The sequence below is a fragment of the Pezoporus flaviventris genome, unplaced genomic scaffold (genome assembly GCF_033815535.1).
Source record: "Pezoporus flaviventris isolate CSIRO_AGI_PZ_B2104156 unplaced genomic scaffold, CSIRO_AGI_Pfla_v1 ptg000004l, whole genome shotgun sequence".
Lineage (NCBI taxonomy): Eukaryota > Metazoa > Chordata > Aves > Psittaciformes > Psittacidae > Pezoporus > Pezoporus flaviventris.
The window spans coordinates 946,381-960,499 of record NW_026892552.1 but is presented as its reverse complement, the minus strand read 5'-3'; the positions used below and the strand labels follow the sequence as shown (position 1 = coordinate 960,499).

The following is a 14,119-nucleotide window of genomic DNA, read 5'->3' as shown; positions in this document are numbered from 1 at the left end:
GGCCACCAAATTGGTCAGACAGGATTTCCCCTTAATGAAGCCATATTGGCTGTCACCAACCACCTTGTTGGTTTTCCTGTGCCTTAGCATGCTTTCCAGAATGCCCCAAGAATTTGCCAGGCACAGAAGTGAGACTGACTGGTCTGTGGTTTCCCAAGTCTTCCATCTTCCCCTTCTTGAAAATGGGGGTTATATTACCCTTTTTCCAGTCATCAAGAATTTCACCTGACTGCTGTGGTTTTTCAAGTATGACGAACAGTGGCTTAGCAACTTCATTTGCCAGCTCCTTCAGGACCCACGACCCACAGGTGGATTTCATCAGGTCCCATGGACTTGTGCACATTCAGGTTCTCAAGATGATCTTGAACCTGACCCTCTCCTACAGTGGGCCTAAGGTCTTCATTCTCACTGTCCCTGCATCTGCCTTCCAAGACTTGCGTGGTGTGGTCAGAGCACTTGGCAGTGAAGACTGAGGCAAAGAAGTCATTAAGAACCTTCAGCCTCCTCCAAATCCAGGTTAGCTAGGTGACTTGTATTTGCATGCATATCATAAACCATAATACTATTTTAGCTCCACATCACCTATCTAAACAGATGCTGGTTGGGTTTTAAGTTTTCACTTCAGAAGATTGATTCAGATCTTTTTTCTTAAGATACTTAAATTACATTCTTTGTAACATCCATCTGGTGGTAAAAATTTCTACTTGACAGCCTTGGAAATTTGGTATCGCTTTTCTTTTTCTAGTAGTTTGTTCAGTCTGCTTTTTAACTGGGGTTTCTGTAAAGCTTCACAGTATCAAAACCTTACCAGTTATGTTTATACAGATGCAATTTAATATGCTGCTTCTTGAGCATACAATGTTTTTCTACAAGTAAAGGAATGGGGGTGTGGGTTTGTTTGTTTTTTTTTTTTTCTATCAGACTTGAGCTTAAATGCACATTTCACATTCATTAATAACCTGGGAATAGTGTCCATAGTCAAGTCCATCCCTCGATCACAAGCCCATCTATATGTTCCATCTCTGTCTTGATGGCCTGAGGTGCCATGGGCCCACCAGGCCAAAAATAATTCACCCTTCTGTTGCCATAATAACTAGATAAAATAATACAAAGAACGAAAATTTAAAAAGCTATGCATCCCATGACAGACAGGAAATGATTCAAAATAGAAACAGGAGTGAATAAAAGTATATGTATTTCAAAACGAAAGCAATATAATTAGGTTGATAAATGAAAAAACTAAAAATATGGACAGTGAACTAATGCAGAGACCAAAAAAGCAAATTTAAAAACCAGCATAGTACACAACAGACAAAAAAAGAAGTAAAAAATAGGGATGACAACTTGATAAAAGCCACCATGGAAAGACAATTTAAAAAACAAAGGTAAAAGGACATACAAGAAAAAAGTTTAAAAATACAGACAGTGGACTGGATAAAAAAACACAGAAAATATTAAAATTAACGGGAACTACGAAAATAAAGGAAAAACATAAAAATAAGGGCAAAATTAAACAGAAACAACAAATTTTTAAAGTGATGGGGATTTAGAAAGGAAAAGATTACAAAACAGAGACAAGAAACTACATAGACACACATACACAAAAAAATAACAACCATGTTAAAACAGGGGGAAAAAAAACACACCCCCCCCCCCCATGACCGACAGGACACAAATTAAATATAAAGCTTGATAAAAGCAGACATAGCAACAAAATCTGCAAAATCCAAATGGTAAGAGGGATGAGTGAATGACAGAATAGGCCAAGGGAACCAAATAAAGGAAGACTAAGATAGAAAATGCAAAAAACGAGAGCTGTAAAGAATGCAAGAAATACTAAAAAATAAAGACAGAGCAGTGGATAGAAGCAGACGTGTTATCCGACAGACAGGAAAGGGTTAAAAACGAAGGCGTGAACCCCGCGGCGTTGCCCCGCGGTTGCAAGGGTCGTGTTCGGGGACGCGTCGCTGTGCACAAGGACGCTGCCGTGGAACGAGCGCCGCCACCGCGGTACTATAGCCCTGCTACGGCGCACGAAGCCCTGCGGCGGAGGTGGCGGGCATCAGGACTCCGTTTCCTCACGTGACTCCTCACGTGACACCCCCTCGTTCCCGGTCGGGCACTCTCAAGATGGCGGCGGCAGCGGCTGCGGTCCGGGGTCGGCGCTTTAAGTGGTCGTTGGAGCTGGCGGCGGCGCCGGGGGGGCGGTGAGGCCTGGACAGGAGGGGGGGGGGGAGAAATGACACGTATTTTGTGAGGTCCAGGGGTCTCCCTGTCCTCATCTGCTCCCTTCTATCCCCATACAGGCCCCGCGGAGCCGCAGAGGGCCGTGGGCCGCTGGGGTTCGCCGAGCGGCAGCTGGGGGAGGGAGGTGTCCACGAGAGCGACAAAATCCTCATGGAGAAGGTAGGCCGGGGGGGGGGGGGATGGGGAAGAGGGAAGAAGGGACACCCGCCAGATGCCTAGGTGTTCCGTGGCAGAGTAGTCCCAGTCCCACATGCCCAGGTGCTGTATGGGAGCTGTCCTGTATGTATCATGGACTTCTGTGCTCTCTCCTTCCCTGCAGCGCTGCTGGGATGTGGCACTGGCACCGCTAAAGCAGATCCCAATGAACCTGTTCATCATGTATATGGCTGGCAACACCATCTCCATCTTTCCTGCCATGATGGTTTGTATGATGGGCTGGCGCCCACTGCAGGCCCTCATGTCCCTCTCTGCCAGTGAGTACAGCCCCGTGTGGGTGTGGGTGACAGCTCCCTGGGTGTCCCCACACAACCAGCTCCTGCCACACCACACTTGCCCCACTTACCTGCTGTGGTCCACTGCCTTACATCTTCCCCAGCAAAAGTCATCCCCTCATATCCCGCCACACTTGTTCCTGCAACAGCCCCTGCCCCACATATGTGGGACATTGAAACCTGGACAGGGCTTTTTACAAGGGCATGGCACCACAGGACAAGGGGGAATGGCTTTAAAGTGACAGAGAAGAGATTTAGATTATATATTAGGCAGAAGTTCTTCCCTGTGAGGGTGCTGAGGCCCTGGCACAGGTTGCCCAGAGAAGCTGTGGCTGCCCCATCCCTGACAGTGTTCAAGGTCAGGTTGCACAGGGCTTGGAACAATTTGGACTAGTGGAAGATGTCCCTGCCTGTGGCAGAAGGTTGGAACTGGATGAGCTTTAAGGTCCCTTTTAACCCAAACCTGTCCCACTGCAACAGTTGGCCCTGTGTCACTTACCTGCACGGGTACCCCAGCAGTCATTCCTATGATATGATCCCTCATCAGTTTCTCCACATGTTCCAGAACAGTTGCCCCCATCCTATGCATCCCCCAGCAGTCACCCCAATGTCACTTTACCACCATGCTTTCCCCTACAGTTGTCCCTAAGACAGTTGTATCCATGTTGGTCACTCCTGTGTGTTCCCCAGCAGCCACCCCTGTGCAATCCACCCAGTGCCCCCCCCCCCCCCCCCCCCCCCATGAATCCCCACCTGTCATTACCCCTGGTCCCCAGTGGGGACAGGTCCCCCATCCTCCCCATCTCTTCCTGTCACCCCTGCAGCACTGAAGGCACTGGAGAGCTCAAGCCGGCGGGCACTGCAGGGTCTGGTGTTCCTGGTGGGCAATGGGCTGGGGCTGGCACTGGCTCTCTACAAGTGCCAAGCCATGGGTTTGCTGCCCACCCGCCCCTCCGACTGGCTGGCCTTCGTTGCCCCCCCGCAGGTATGCCCAGATGTCAAGGTCTCCCCACCCCATTTGGCCTGATGGCAAGGTTCCCCTTGGCCTGGATACTGGGGTTCCCACACTTACCCGATTTCTCTCTCTTCCCTCTGCAGCGAATGGAGTTCACTGGTGGGGGCCTCATCCTGTGACCCAATGCACCCACCCACCAATAAAGGTGATGGCAGGCTGGTAATACTGTTTTTGAAGGAATTATGAAGGTTTAGGGGTGCAGCCCAAAGAGGCACGGGTCAGAGCAAAAACTGTTTTTGCTGTCTGCTGGGAACACTTGGAGTGCACTGGAGGAGCACTAAAGCCTGTGCTTGGAGTGCCCTGTGAGCTTTGGGGCATGTACCGGGAGGCTTGGGATTCACACCCAGAGTATGCTGGGGCTGAACTCAGAGCCTTGGGGCCCATCCTGGGAGCCTCAGGGCCTGTACTGGGAGCACAGGGAGCCTTGGGGGTCACAATGGGAGTACATTGGAGCCGTAGTTAGAGCTTCAGGGCCCATATTAGGGTGCATGCTGGGAACACCAAGAATGCACTGGGAGTGTTTGGGTCCATACTGGGATCATACTTGGAGAGCTGCAGCCCAGGCTGGCACTGTACTGGGAACACTCGGTCCATACTGGGATGTTTGGGCTCATATTAGGATCTTAGTTTAAATGTAGCTCATACTGGCATTATACTCAGAGCACTGGGCCCACAGGGGGAGTGTTGGAGCCATATTGGGCTCCCAGATGAAGAGCTGTGACCAAAACTGGCATTGTACTGGGAGCATTGCCGCTGTACTCAAAGTACTGGGCCCATACTGGGATCATGCTTGAAGACCTGTGACTTAGGCTGTCATCATATGGGGAGCACTGGTAATATACTGGAATCATACTCCCAGACTGGCATTGTACTGGGAACACCTGAGCTCATACTAGAACACTGAGCCTGTACTGGGATAACGCTTGAAGACCTGTGGCTCACACTGCCATCATACTGGGAGCACTGGGCCCATATTAGGATGGTGGACAGTGAGTTAGGGCAGTGCATATGCAGTACTGGGATCTGTGAGGCCATACTGGTGTGCTCAGGGCCTTGGGGAGATCCTATCATCCACACTTTGGATGTGACCCCTGACACCTTTTACCACAGAGAAGCCTCAGCCCCTTTGTCAGCACCTCCAAGAACTCCATGTCTGACCTACTCCAAGAGCTTGAACCATGGCTGCCCCTCAACTACCTTCCACTGTCCGTAACTGCCCTGCAGTTCTCCCAGCTGCCCCCAAACTATCCCACACCTCTCCAGGTATCCATAATAGCTCCAGATTTCCCCCAAGTGTCCCATAGCTGCTGTCCCTGCCCCACAAACACCTACAGATTTCCCCAACTATCCAATTTTTGCTTCTTTTTCCCCCCATTGTTGTCTCTGTTTTGCCTCTGTATTCACCAGGTTTTGCTCCTTTTGTCCTGTTTGCCCATTTTCACCCTGTTTCCTCCTATTTATTCTTGGTGTTAGCTCACTTTTCCATGGTTTTCCCCCATTTTTCTGTGCTCTTGTATGCCCCATTTTGGCTTATTCCAAATGTTCCTGCCCCAGCCACCGTAACTGTTTGGTTTTGCCCCATATTGCCTCCCCACCCCCCCCCCTCCCCGTTTTTGACCCATTTTTCTTCGTTTGTGCTGTCTCCTTCCTCTTTCCCCAATTTCCTTCATTTTTCCACTTCTGTTTTCCATAATTTCCCTGCTTTTACCATTTTTCCTGGTTTTGCTGCACTTCCACCCTTTCTCCTCCTTCTCCCTATTCCTGACTCATATCTGCGTATTTTTCCTCATTTTCCCAGTTTCCCCTTAAGTTTCGCCATCTCATGTTTTCCCTTGGCTTGTGCCTGTTTCTGCTCTTATTTCCCCATTTTACCCTAAGTTTTTTTCCGCTATTTCCCCTGGTTTTCTCCCTACTTTTTGCCGATTTGTGCCACCTGTATGTGGCACGTTCCCCCTCTCCAACAACCACCAGTAAGTGCCAGTACACAGCCATTGCCGCCGCCCGTCCCGTCACCCCCTCCGCCCCCCCCCATGCCCCCGTACGTCTCCCAAGTATGGCTCAGAGCCTCGTCATGATTTTCAGGATGGTCCAGACCCTTGCTTTTCAGTAGGGTCCAGTGAATCCTAGTATGGCTTAGCGCCTTCCTCAAGACTTCCAGTATGATCCAGATCCCCATTCCAGTATATTCCATTGCTACCCAGTACACCCCACTGGCCTCGTAGCGCTTGCTTTCCAGAACACCCCGCTGCCTCGCAGTGGCACTCGCAGGCTGGGGCGCCGGCAGAGGACTCCCTTCTCCCACGCTGGGGCTGCGATGAGGCTGGTGACCTTTCCCGCCTGGTCCCCCTTCTCCCAGTTGCTCTGGCCCCGGAGGCCATTTCAAGCCGGCCAGCCCCGGGACACTGCCGCCACTCTGCCATCAGCCAAAGGATTCGGACCCTCTCTAAATGGCCGCTCCTTGCCACAGCCAGCTCCTTCAGCCGACTCCGACAGCTTCTCCACTCCACTCCGCTCTGCCCCCCCTGCCATCCGCCACCGGGTACCCTCCAGCGCCATGACCCCCCCCCCTCAAGCAGCCAAGACCACGCCCACTCTCAGACTCGCCAATTACCTGGGCACCCCGTGGCCACGCCCCATCCTCTCCGCCCGCTCCTGCTGCTGCCGACCCCCATCTGTGACAGGGCCGTGACTCACCAGGACGGGCCTCAGCGGCCACCAGCACTGCGGTGGTGGCCAAGGGGGCACTGAGGGACGTGTTAGAGACCCCACCGCGTCCCCTGTCTCAGGGCCCAGCGCCCCTGACCACAGCCTCAGGGATAGCCCCCTGCTCCCCCCATTACTCTGAGGCCAGTACCCCTGTACTCACCACAGTCAAGGTCATTGATGGCCTTGGCACTCAGGGACATGATGGCAGCACAACCTGAAAGGGGTATGTGATCCCTGACACTTCCCTTTTACCACCAGGTGTGACCCTAGCTTTACCACAGGCCTGACTTGCAACCTCCCCTCAGGGTCATTAGGCTGGTTAAACAGTACATTTTGGTGTCTCTGAATTGTAAATTTCAGCATGTGACTTTTTTTTCCAGTGAGTGATATTTTCATTTTTCCCAAAATTTTCAAGTTCTGTGAATGAGTCACACATTACTTCCAATCATGAGAAACTGGTGAGTACTAGTATTTGAAAGCATTGCTCTCCATCTTCAGGCACCAGTCAATAAACTTGCATTAAGCCACCTGATTTGTAAGTGGACTGAATACTAAATATCTGGCATTCGCCAGTGCAGTGCCAATTGCTGGCAATCAAAGTAACACCTCCAGAACAGAGGCTTAAGTGGAGAGAAATTTTATTCCTGCATGTGTGATAAATGGACATTTTCAAACTTAATTGTACTGCCAAAACTGAACTTAAAACCACTTTGTGCTTGTACAATGGGGGATATGGGAGAGAGGAAGCACATGATTTGACTGGTTCAAAACCTGACATGGTTTTATGCTAAAGGTTCTTAAACATTATGGCTGTAGAAAACTGAAAGTGAGTATGAAGTTGAAGCTGCATTCATAAAAATGAATAAAAGTAACTGGAAATTAGTTGACTGGGACAGAAATGGGGCAAGCTGGCAAAATAGCTATGCAACTTCTCCGTGTAGTGAGCAAGACTAGCTCTCTCAGCCTGTCTCCAAAGCAGAGCTGCTCCAGCCCTTGCAGCATCTCTGTGGCCTCCTCTTGACTCACTCCAGCAGCGGCACATCCCTCTTGTGTTGTTGCCCCAGAGCTGAATGCAGCACTGCGGGGGGGGGGGGGGGGGGGGGGAGACTCACCAGAGCACAGTACTGGGGGCAAATCCCCTCCCTTGACCTGCTGCTCACACTCTGGGGATGCAGCACATCGCACAGCGGGCTTCTGGGCTGCAAGTGCACACCGGGGGTGCTGGGGCATGGGGAACTTCTCATCAACCACGATGACCCTCCAGGATGGGGATACATCCAAAAGACAGGGCTAAAACCTAAAGCAAAGCACTGCATGTAGACAAAGAATATTCCTGCCGTAAAGCCTAGGCCCTTCAGTTGGGGAGTCTTAATCAGTGGCCATTGCATAGGAGCTCTTCCTTTTTTTGTCACCCCTTACATTGGTTGCCAGGAGCACAAAACTTCATTAAGGTTTTCTGACTGTGTGACACTGTGTGCTGTATTCAAGTTGGTGGAGTTACCAAAAGCTTTTAAGAAATAGAGAGGCTTGTTTCTTTCTGCACTTGTCTGTACTGAGAAGGGGCCAGAGGGGCTGGAATATCGTCTACAAGTATGACAGAGGACACATGGAGACCTGCCCCACTCAAAACAGCTGCAAGAGGCTGGCAATCACCAGTGAGCAACTGGATCAAGCCCTTGATACTCCACCACAGTGAGAAAAAGCCACATATAAACTGGAGGGCGACACTGTAAGGGTACTGTTTAAAAGTCAAGGATATTACTATTTCCTACCAGGCTCTACCAACAAAAAAACCCACACAAGATGATTTTCCCTGCCTCTGTACAGCCTGGGAGTCAAATCTGGAAGTGTCAGCCATTGTCAACTGAACTGCTTTATAAATCCTTCCATTTGCCTAGATTGTTGCACCATTTGTGTCAGCAGCCTTCAGCAGGTTTCCAGCTTACTGAGTTGACTGAGACTGCATCTAGAGTAGGCTGGGCCGCACTTCCCAATGTGTTGGCTGCTGGGTCACCTGCCTGTCTCCTCCAGCTGCTGGATCTCACACCAAAGCACATGGTCAGAGCTGTGTAGCTGATGTGTGGAGCTGTGCACTGGGGAAACATAAGAGAAGAGAGGTATTCTGACAGCATGTAAAGGGAAGAGCACTTTTATCTCTACTGAATAGCATCTGTCTTTCTCAGGGAGGGGGCCAACTAGAGACAGCTGCTCTTTATTTGGGAATTATTTTCTCACAAACACCAGGACAGTTAGTTGCCGAATACAGCCCATCCCAGGATGCCTCTGTCCTCTGTGCCTGCATCAGATAATCCCAAGCAGAAGATTAATGCAATTTAAGTGAATATTTGCACATGCCTAATAGGTTCTTGTCTGGTATATATATCAACTCTGTTCGGACAAAAAAATACTACCAATTTCTTTAGTTTCTGAACTAGGCAGCCGCAGAAAAAGCCTGTTACACAACCTTGTCACTGAAAAGGAAAGTTGTAAATGGGGAAAGCATTGGACAAAGGACTTCTCTAGCTGCATGTTTGTGACACATTTAGTAATTAAGAGGCCCAGAATAACGCTTTGTAAAAAAGTGCAAAAGGTCTTCATGCAGGAGAGCCACACAGACTATTCAGTTTTAGATACAAAGCTGCAGTTACCTGAGTTAAGCTATTTAATGTTCTGCTTTAATTTGAGTACTGAGTAGCATAGATCACTAACATTATTATCCTTTCATGCAATGGGTGATACACAAATCTTCAGGTTCAAAAGTAAGGTAAGCTTATTTTAGAAAATGCCAAAACAGCTCTGAGAAGCGTAAGTGCATGGAAATGTCATGCTGATATGGTCTCATGCTGGACTTAGGATCAACTTTTTTTCAGTCTTAACATCCTTTACCTAAGGCAAGCTTGCAACCTGCTTGCATCATGTTAACTATAGTCAAACAGATGAGGACTCCACACTGAGTGTGACATAGGTTTAGACTGTCCTCAACACTCAGACTTCCATCACAAATGGATGACATCGGTCCCTGAGACAGAGCAGAAATAAAACTCTGTTACTAAGGCCTAGAATGTGTGGAAAAATTAGAATGTTTTCCTCCTACTGCCAACAGTCATAACATCACCTGAAAAAAGGTACCTACAGGATAAGCTGAGCTCTGAACTTCACAAGGACTTATGTTTTACTTGTCTTGCTATCCTGACCCTATACTTGACATAGGCATTCTGTTTGTGATGAGATGTTTCTGCAGGGTCTGAGACCACACAGCAGCAGCACATCTTACACTTCAGCAGAACAGGCCATAGAAGTGAAAAGGCAACAGATGAGTCATCAGCCAGACTGCAGTCTGACACCCCACTCACTCTCCTGCTGGAGATCTCTCCCCTCCTGCAAGAAGGCTGCTGATAATGAAGTTGCCTGGCACATGAGATTGCAGAAAACCAGAGTCATCAGAAAAATATCAGCCATTTATTTTCTGCTATTTTAATAAAGAGATGGCTTCATCTCTCAATGTGCCTGAAAGCAAGTTCCAAGAAGTGTCTTTAACAGTTCTCAACAGCCAGTTTGAAGAACTGCTGACATGTCAGCTGTGTTATGCCTTGAAACGTGCCTGCAAGTGGACAAACTGCCATACATGATTTTAAGGATAAAGTGAAGTTGCTTGCTAGAAACCTTCACATCCTTACACTGCTTGAGTACTCCACCCCTCTATCTCTTGACCTTGCACGAAGACCCAACACCAAAAGGGATTCCAGTGTTTCATTCTCCAGAGCTGGGCAGAGGACAGGGTGGCTGAAGATTCTGGCCAGCACAGGCAGAGTATCTCTTTAATGTATCTCATTACTCCCACCATCAACATTGTAACTCCAATGCAGTTACCTACTGCATTAACTTAATTTTAATTAGTAACTGGATAATATAATTCCACAATTTATTCAGTTACGCTTGCTCTATTTTACAAAGATATCAGAACAATGAGCTCAGGAATATCCTTACTTTAATTTCTCCGAAAAATCCTGAGAATTAAATAGGACTGGATTATTTGACTGCAGTGGGCATCCAAGGCTCCAGTGCTATGCATCAGCTCTGGTTAGAAGTCTTCAGATTAATTTGTTATGCTTCCAAATTAATATCCAGTTTCCCAGCCTGCCATTCATGAACTGCACTTTCAACCCCTACCTGTCTCAGGGGCAAGTACTCAGTGTGCCTTTTTACAAGTGGCTTTGCTTGCACTCCCCTAAGTTATTTCCAGGCATTAAGTACAAGTCTGAGAAACATTTAAGCCTCTCTGGAGATTTAGTGTGCAGCTGATCTAAGGGATATCAAGTCAAATCCTAAATATATCTTTTAAGACTTAGGCAAACCAAACCAACTGAAAATCCAACTCCTGCTTTGGTAACTTGTTATAGGGCCGATACTAATAAGCATTAGTACAAAGTTTACTAAACCCCTTTCAGAGAGGACAATCACAATCTCCTTTGTAAAGCAAGCTGTTTCTCTGAGGAAATACCCCCTATTTTGACATCAGCATAGGCAGTGCAAGCATATTGCAGGCAGCTTTGGAGTAAAATAATACTCTTGAACTACCAGAATACAGCAATTTGTCATGGTAAAACAAGCTTGATTCATGATACTAAATTAAAAAAAAACAACAAACTAACAGACCACCCAAACCACTGCCAGTACTGGCAAGAGGCAGTAACAGGCATTGTAAAAAGACTGTTGTGACTAAAATTCGGTTACCTCTTAAAGAAGAAATATGGTGGTGTTCCTGCTTTTCTTTGTGGAAATTCAAGACCCAGGAGGTTCTAATTGAAGGGAAAACTGGTACAGATCTGCTGGATAAAGCTTTAGCACATTTCTTCATTTCTCTGAATCTTGACTAAATGATCATGTCTCTCAGTTGCTTCAGGTACACATTTAGCAACCTGAAAAACACACCATTACCTTGTCTTTTTTCACTCTCTCTTGCTTTTCCTCAATATAAGTTGATTTTTAAGGTGGAGGAGGGAGCAAGGTTAAGACAAGAACCAGAGATATAATACCAGATGACCTCTAGCTTAAGTGATGAGTATTAAAAACAAATCACTACCAGAGTTAAGTGACAAAACTACTCTTCCATTTATTTCAAATCAAGCTGCTGTGAGCTGGATTCATTAACTTCATTTTTCAAGCTGGATTCTTTAACAACTTCATTTTTCATACATACAGGTTCAGTAACATTGATAGCATGTGGCAATTTAGAGGTAGCTGCATAATAAAAAGAAATTACTAACATTTAACACTTTGTATAAAATGGAGGTGAAGGGTTTTTCAAAACAGTACAAGAAATGTTCCATCACAAGTCGTTACTTGATGACACTAGGGAGTATTCTTTGACCAGAATTCACCTGCAGGAACAGGCATCTTCCTGGCTATCCTTCTCAGGTCAGATATGCTTAAGTGAACATTTTAGAACCATTTAGTATTAGATGTCTGCCTCTATCACAATACTTAATTAGCAAACAGGAAAGCAGCTACAGTCCATTTTATGTTTTCATACACTGAGACTTAAATGTTCATATACTGTCCAGCTTCTTCAGGATGAAAGGAGCTGAAAAAAGAAAATAAAGCCACATGAACTTAACTCAGCTGAGAGTAACAGGAAGTCTACAGTGAGTCTGCGATGAAACTACAACACGTTTACGTGGCATCTAAAATATTCAGACTTTGGGTGAGATACCACCCCCCGCCTCCCACATCGTCCCTTCTCTCCCTGCATGACTGCTTTAACGGGTGAAGTAGCATGATTCAAGGGGGAACAGGGTATGCCCGCTTGTGTTGCAGTTCAACGCCGTGGGCAAGCGCTCGACACCACCGGGCGCAGACGGAATCACACAAACGGAGTGAAGAGCACCCTGAAGAAAAGCTCTGATGCAACAAGTTACAGCACTGCCTGCAAGAACAGGCAGCATGGCGATGTTCTTCCATGCTCTGGGGAAGTCCAGAACCGCGGAGTTCGCCCAGGCCCCGCCGGGATGCCGAAGCTCTCCCGCCCCCGTGAGGACGCGCCCAGCCACCGGCACACGCAGGCCCTGGCTGCCACCAGACCAGACCCGACCCGACCACGCCGCGTACTCACTGATCCGCAGCAGCGCGACATAGATGAGGAAGTTGCGGACGGAGGTGAGGACGTCGCGGCGCATCTTCCGCTTCAGCTCCTCCGGGTCCATTTTGGGCCCCAGGCCCTCGATGCGGAACATGCTCACGCCGGCGTCCCCGCGCGCCGCTGCGGCTGGCGCGAAGAGCCACGCGCGCTGGCCTCACGTGCACAGGGTGGGCGGCGGAGCGAGCGCAAAGAGGCGCGCGGATGCGCTAGATTGCAGCGGCAGTACTGCGGCGGCTCCCCCCCGGGGCTGAGAGCGTGCTACGTGCTTACGTTCTACCCCTTCCGGCGCCGCGCTTCCGCCTCTCCTGCGCTCGCATGCTGCCTCTTCCGAGGCTGTAGTTGCTCCTGCCTTGCGCTTGCGTCCAGCTTATGGGTGCCGTGCTTCCGCTTCTTGTGCGCTCGCGTCCTGCCTCTCTTCTGGGGTCGCGCGTCAGCCTCTTGTGCTAGGCTGAAAGCCGGGACACGGGCGCCTATTAGGGGGAGCGAGCTCGGGGTGGGGGGTTGTGTGAGATTTCCGCAGGGAGAGTTCCACTGGTTTGAACTCTGGTCTTCAAAGCCCCTTCCAACTCAAACCAGTGGGTGATTCGATGGTTCTGCCAGCAGCAGTGCGTGTTTCTTTTGCTCCTGCCAGATTGCAGACAGTAGCATGCTGTTTCCTGCGGCAGAGATGGGTCTTTGGTGGGGAGCTGAGCTGCTGCCTGTTTGGAAAAGAAGTCTCGAAACACACTCCAGCTCTGTTCAGAGAGGAGACAACGTTTATTTTCAGAAGGTTGCTTGGGACATTTCTACAAATAGAGCACACCCAATGCTGTCTTGTAGGTTACATTTATACACAAAAGTTACAAGGTAGTACAGTCCAGTTACAATGACTGGTCAGTAATGTACAATCGTTGGCTCTTCTGTTCTCCCATCTCCTTTTAAAGGCATAGTATTGATTTATTTCACCATGCATGTTCTGTGAGTAAGTGTCTCTGTGGGCAAGGGTCTCATCTCAAAGAAGTGTGATTTTTTTTTAATATCAATGAAGGCAGTCCAGGACACCATAAAAGTTAGTTTCATTGCCAACTCTAGTAGAGATAAATGCTCTTGGCCAAAGCATGTTTTCCTCCTCCTCTGGCGTCCTTTGGCCTTTGTCCATTCTGTCATCTACTGAGAACAAGACAGTTCTTTGTCTAAACCTTGACACATATTTACACAGTTTCGTCTGGGTTAAGTCTTCCTGCTGCCAATCCAGAATCGGTACCACCTGAGTCTCTGATCCTCAAGGGCTGGAAGACAGCTCTCTCCACCCTAGGGTTAAGAATACAGCAAAGCAGCCTAGAAGCTGCCTGGTCTGGTTGACCTGTGGGTGTGAACTTGGGAAGCTGTGGTGCAGGCAGGACACTTGCATGGGGGCATGGAACGGGAGTTCTGGTTAGATGTAGCTGTCATGGAGGAGAGTCATGTATATATCACAAACCTTTCTCCTCAGCCCAGTGCTTTCCCTCAGACGTAAAACAACCCTACATAATAAGGCACAGA

The 14,119-nt window shown here is 48.4% G+C and overlaps 2 protein-coding genes across 2 annotated transcripts; one reads left to right on the top strand and one right to left on the bottom strand.

The window, feature by feature from the left end:
* The first annotated feature begins 2,078 nt into the window (after positions 1-2,078).
* Positions 2,079-3,916, top strand: EMC4 (ER membrane protein complex subunit 4). Its single transcript, XM_061445370.1, has 5 exons — positions 2,079-2,207; positions 2,307-2,406; positions 2,567-2,720; positions 3,563-3,723; positions 3,837-3,916. The coding sequence occupies exons 1-5, from the start codon at positions 2,131-2,133 to the stop codon at positions 3,870-3,872; spliced, it is 528 nt and encodes a 175-aa protein (XP_061301354.1). The 5' UTR covers positions 2,079-2,130; the 3' UTR covers positions 3,873-3,916.
* Positions 3,917-10,364: 6,448 nt separating this feature from the next.
* TOMM5 (translocase of outer mitochondrial membrane 5) lies at positions 10,365-12,783 on the bottom strand. Its single transcript, XM_061445369.1, has 2 exons — positions 12,572-12,783; positions 10,365-12,043 (listed from the first exon to the last, which is right to left on the bottom strand). The coding sequence occupies exons 1-2, from the start codon at positions 12,690-12,692 to the stop codon at positions 12,009-12,011; spliced, it is 156 nt and encodes a 51-aa protein (XP_061301353.1). The 5' UTR covers positions 12,693-12,783; the 3' UTR covers positions 10,365-12,008.
* Positions 12,784-14,119: the final 1,336 nt, after the last annotated feature.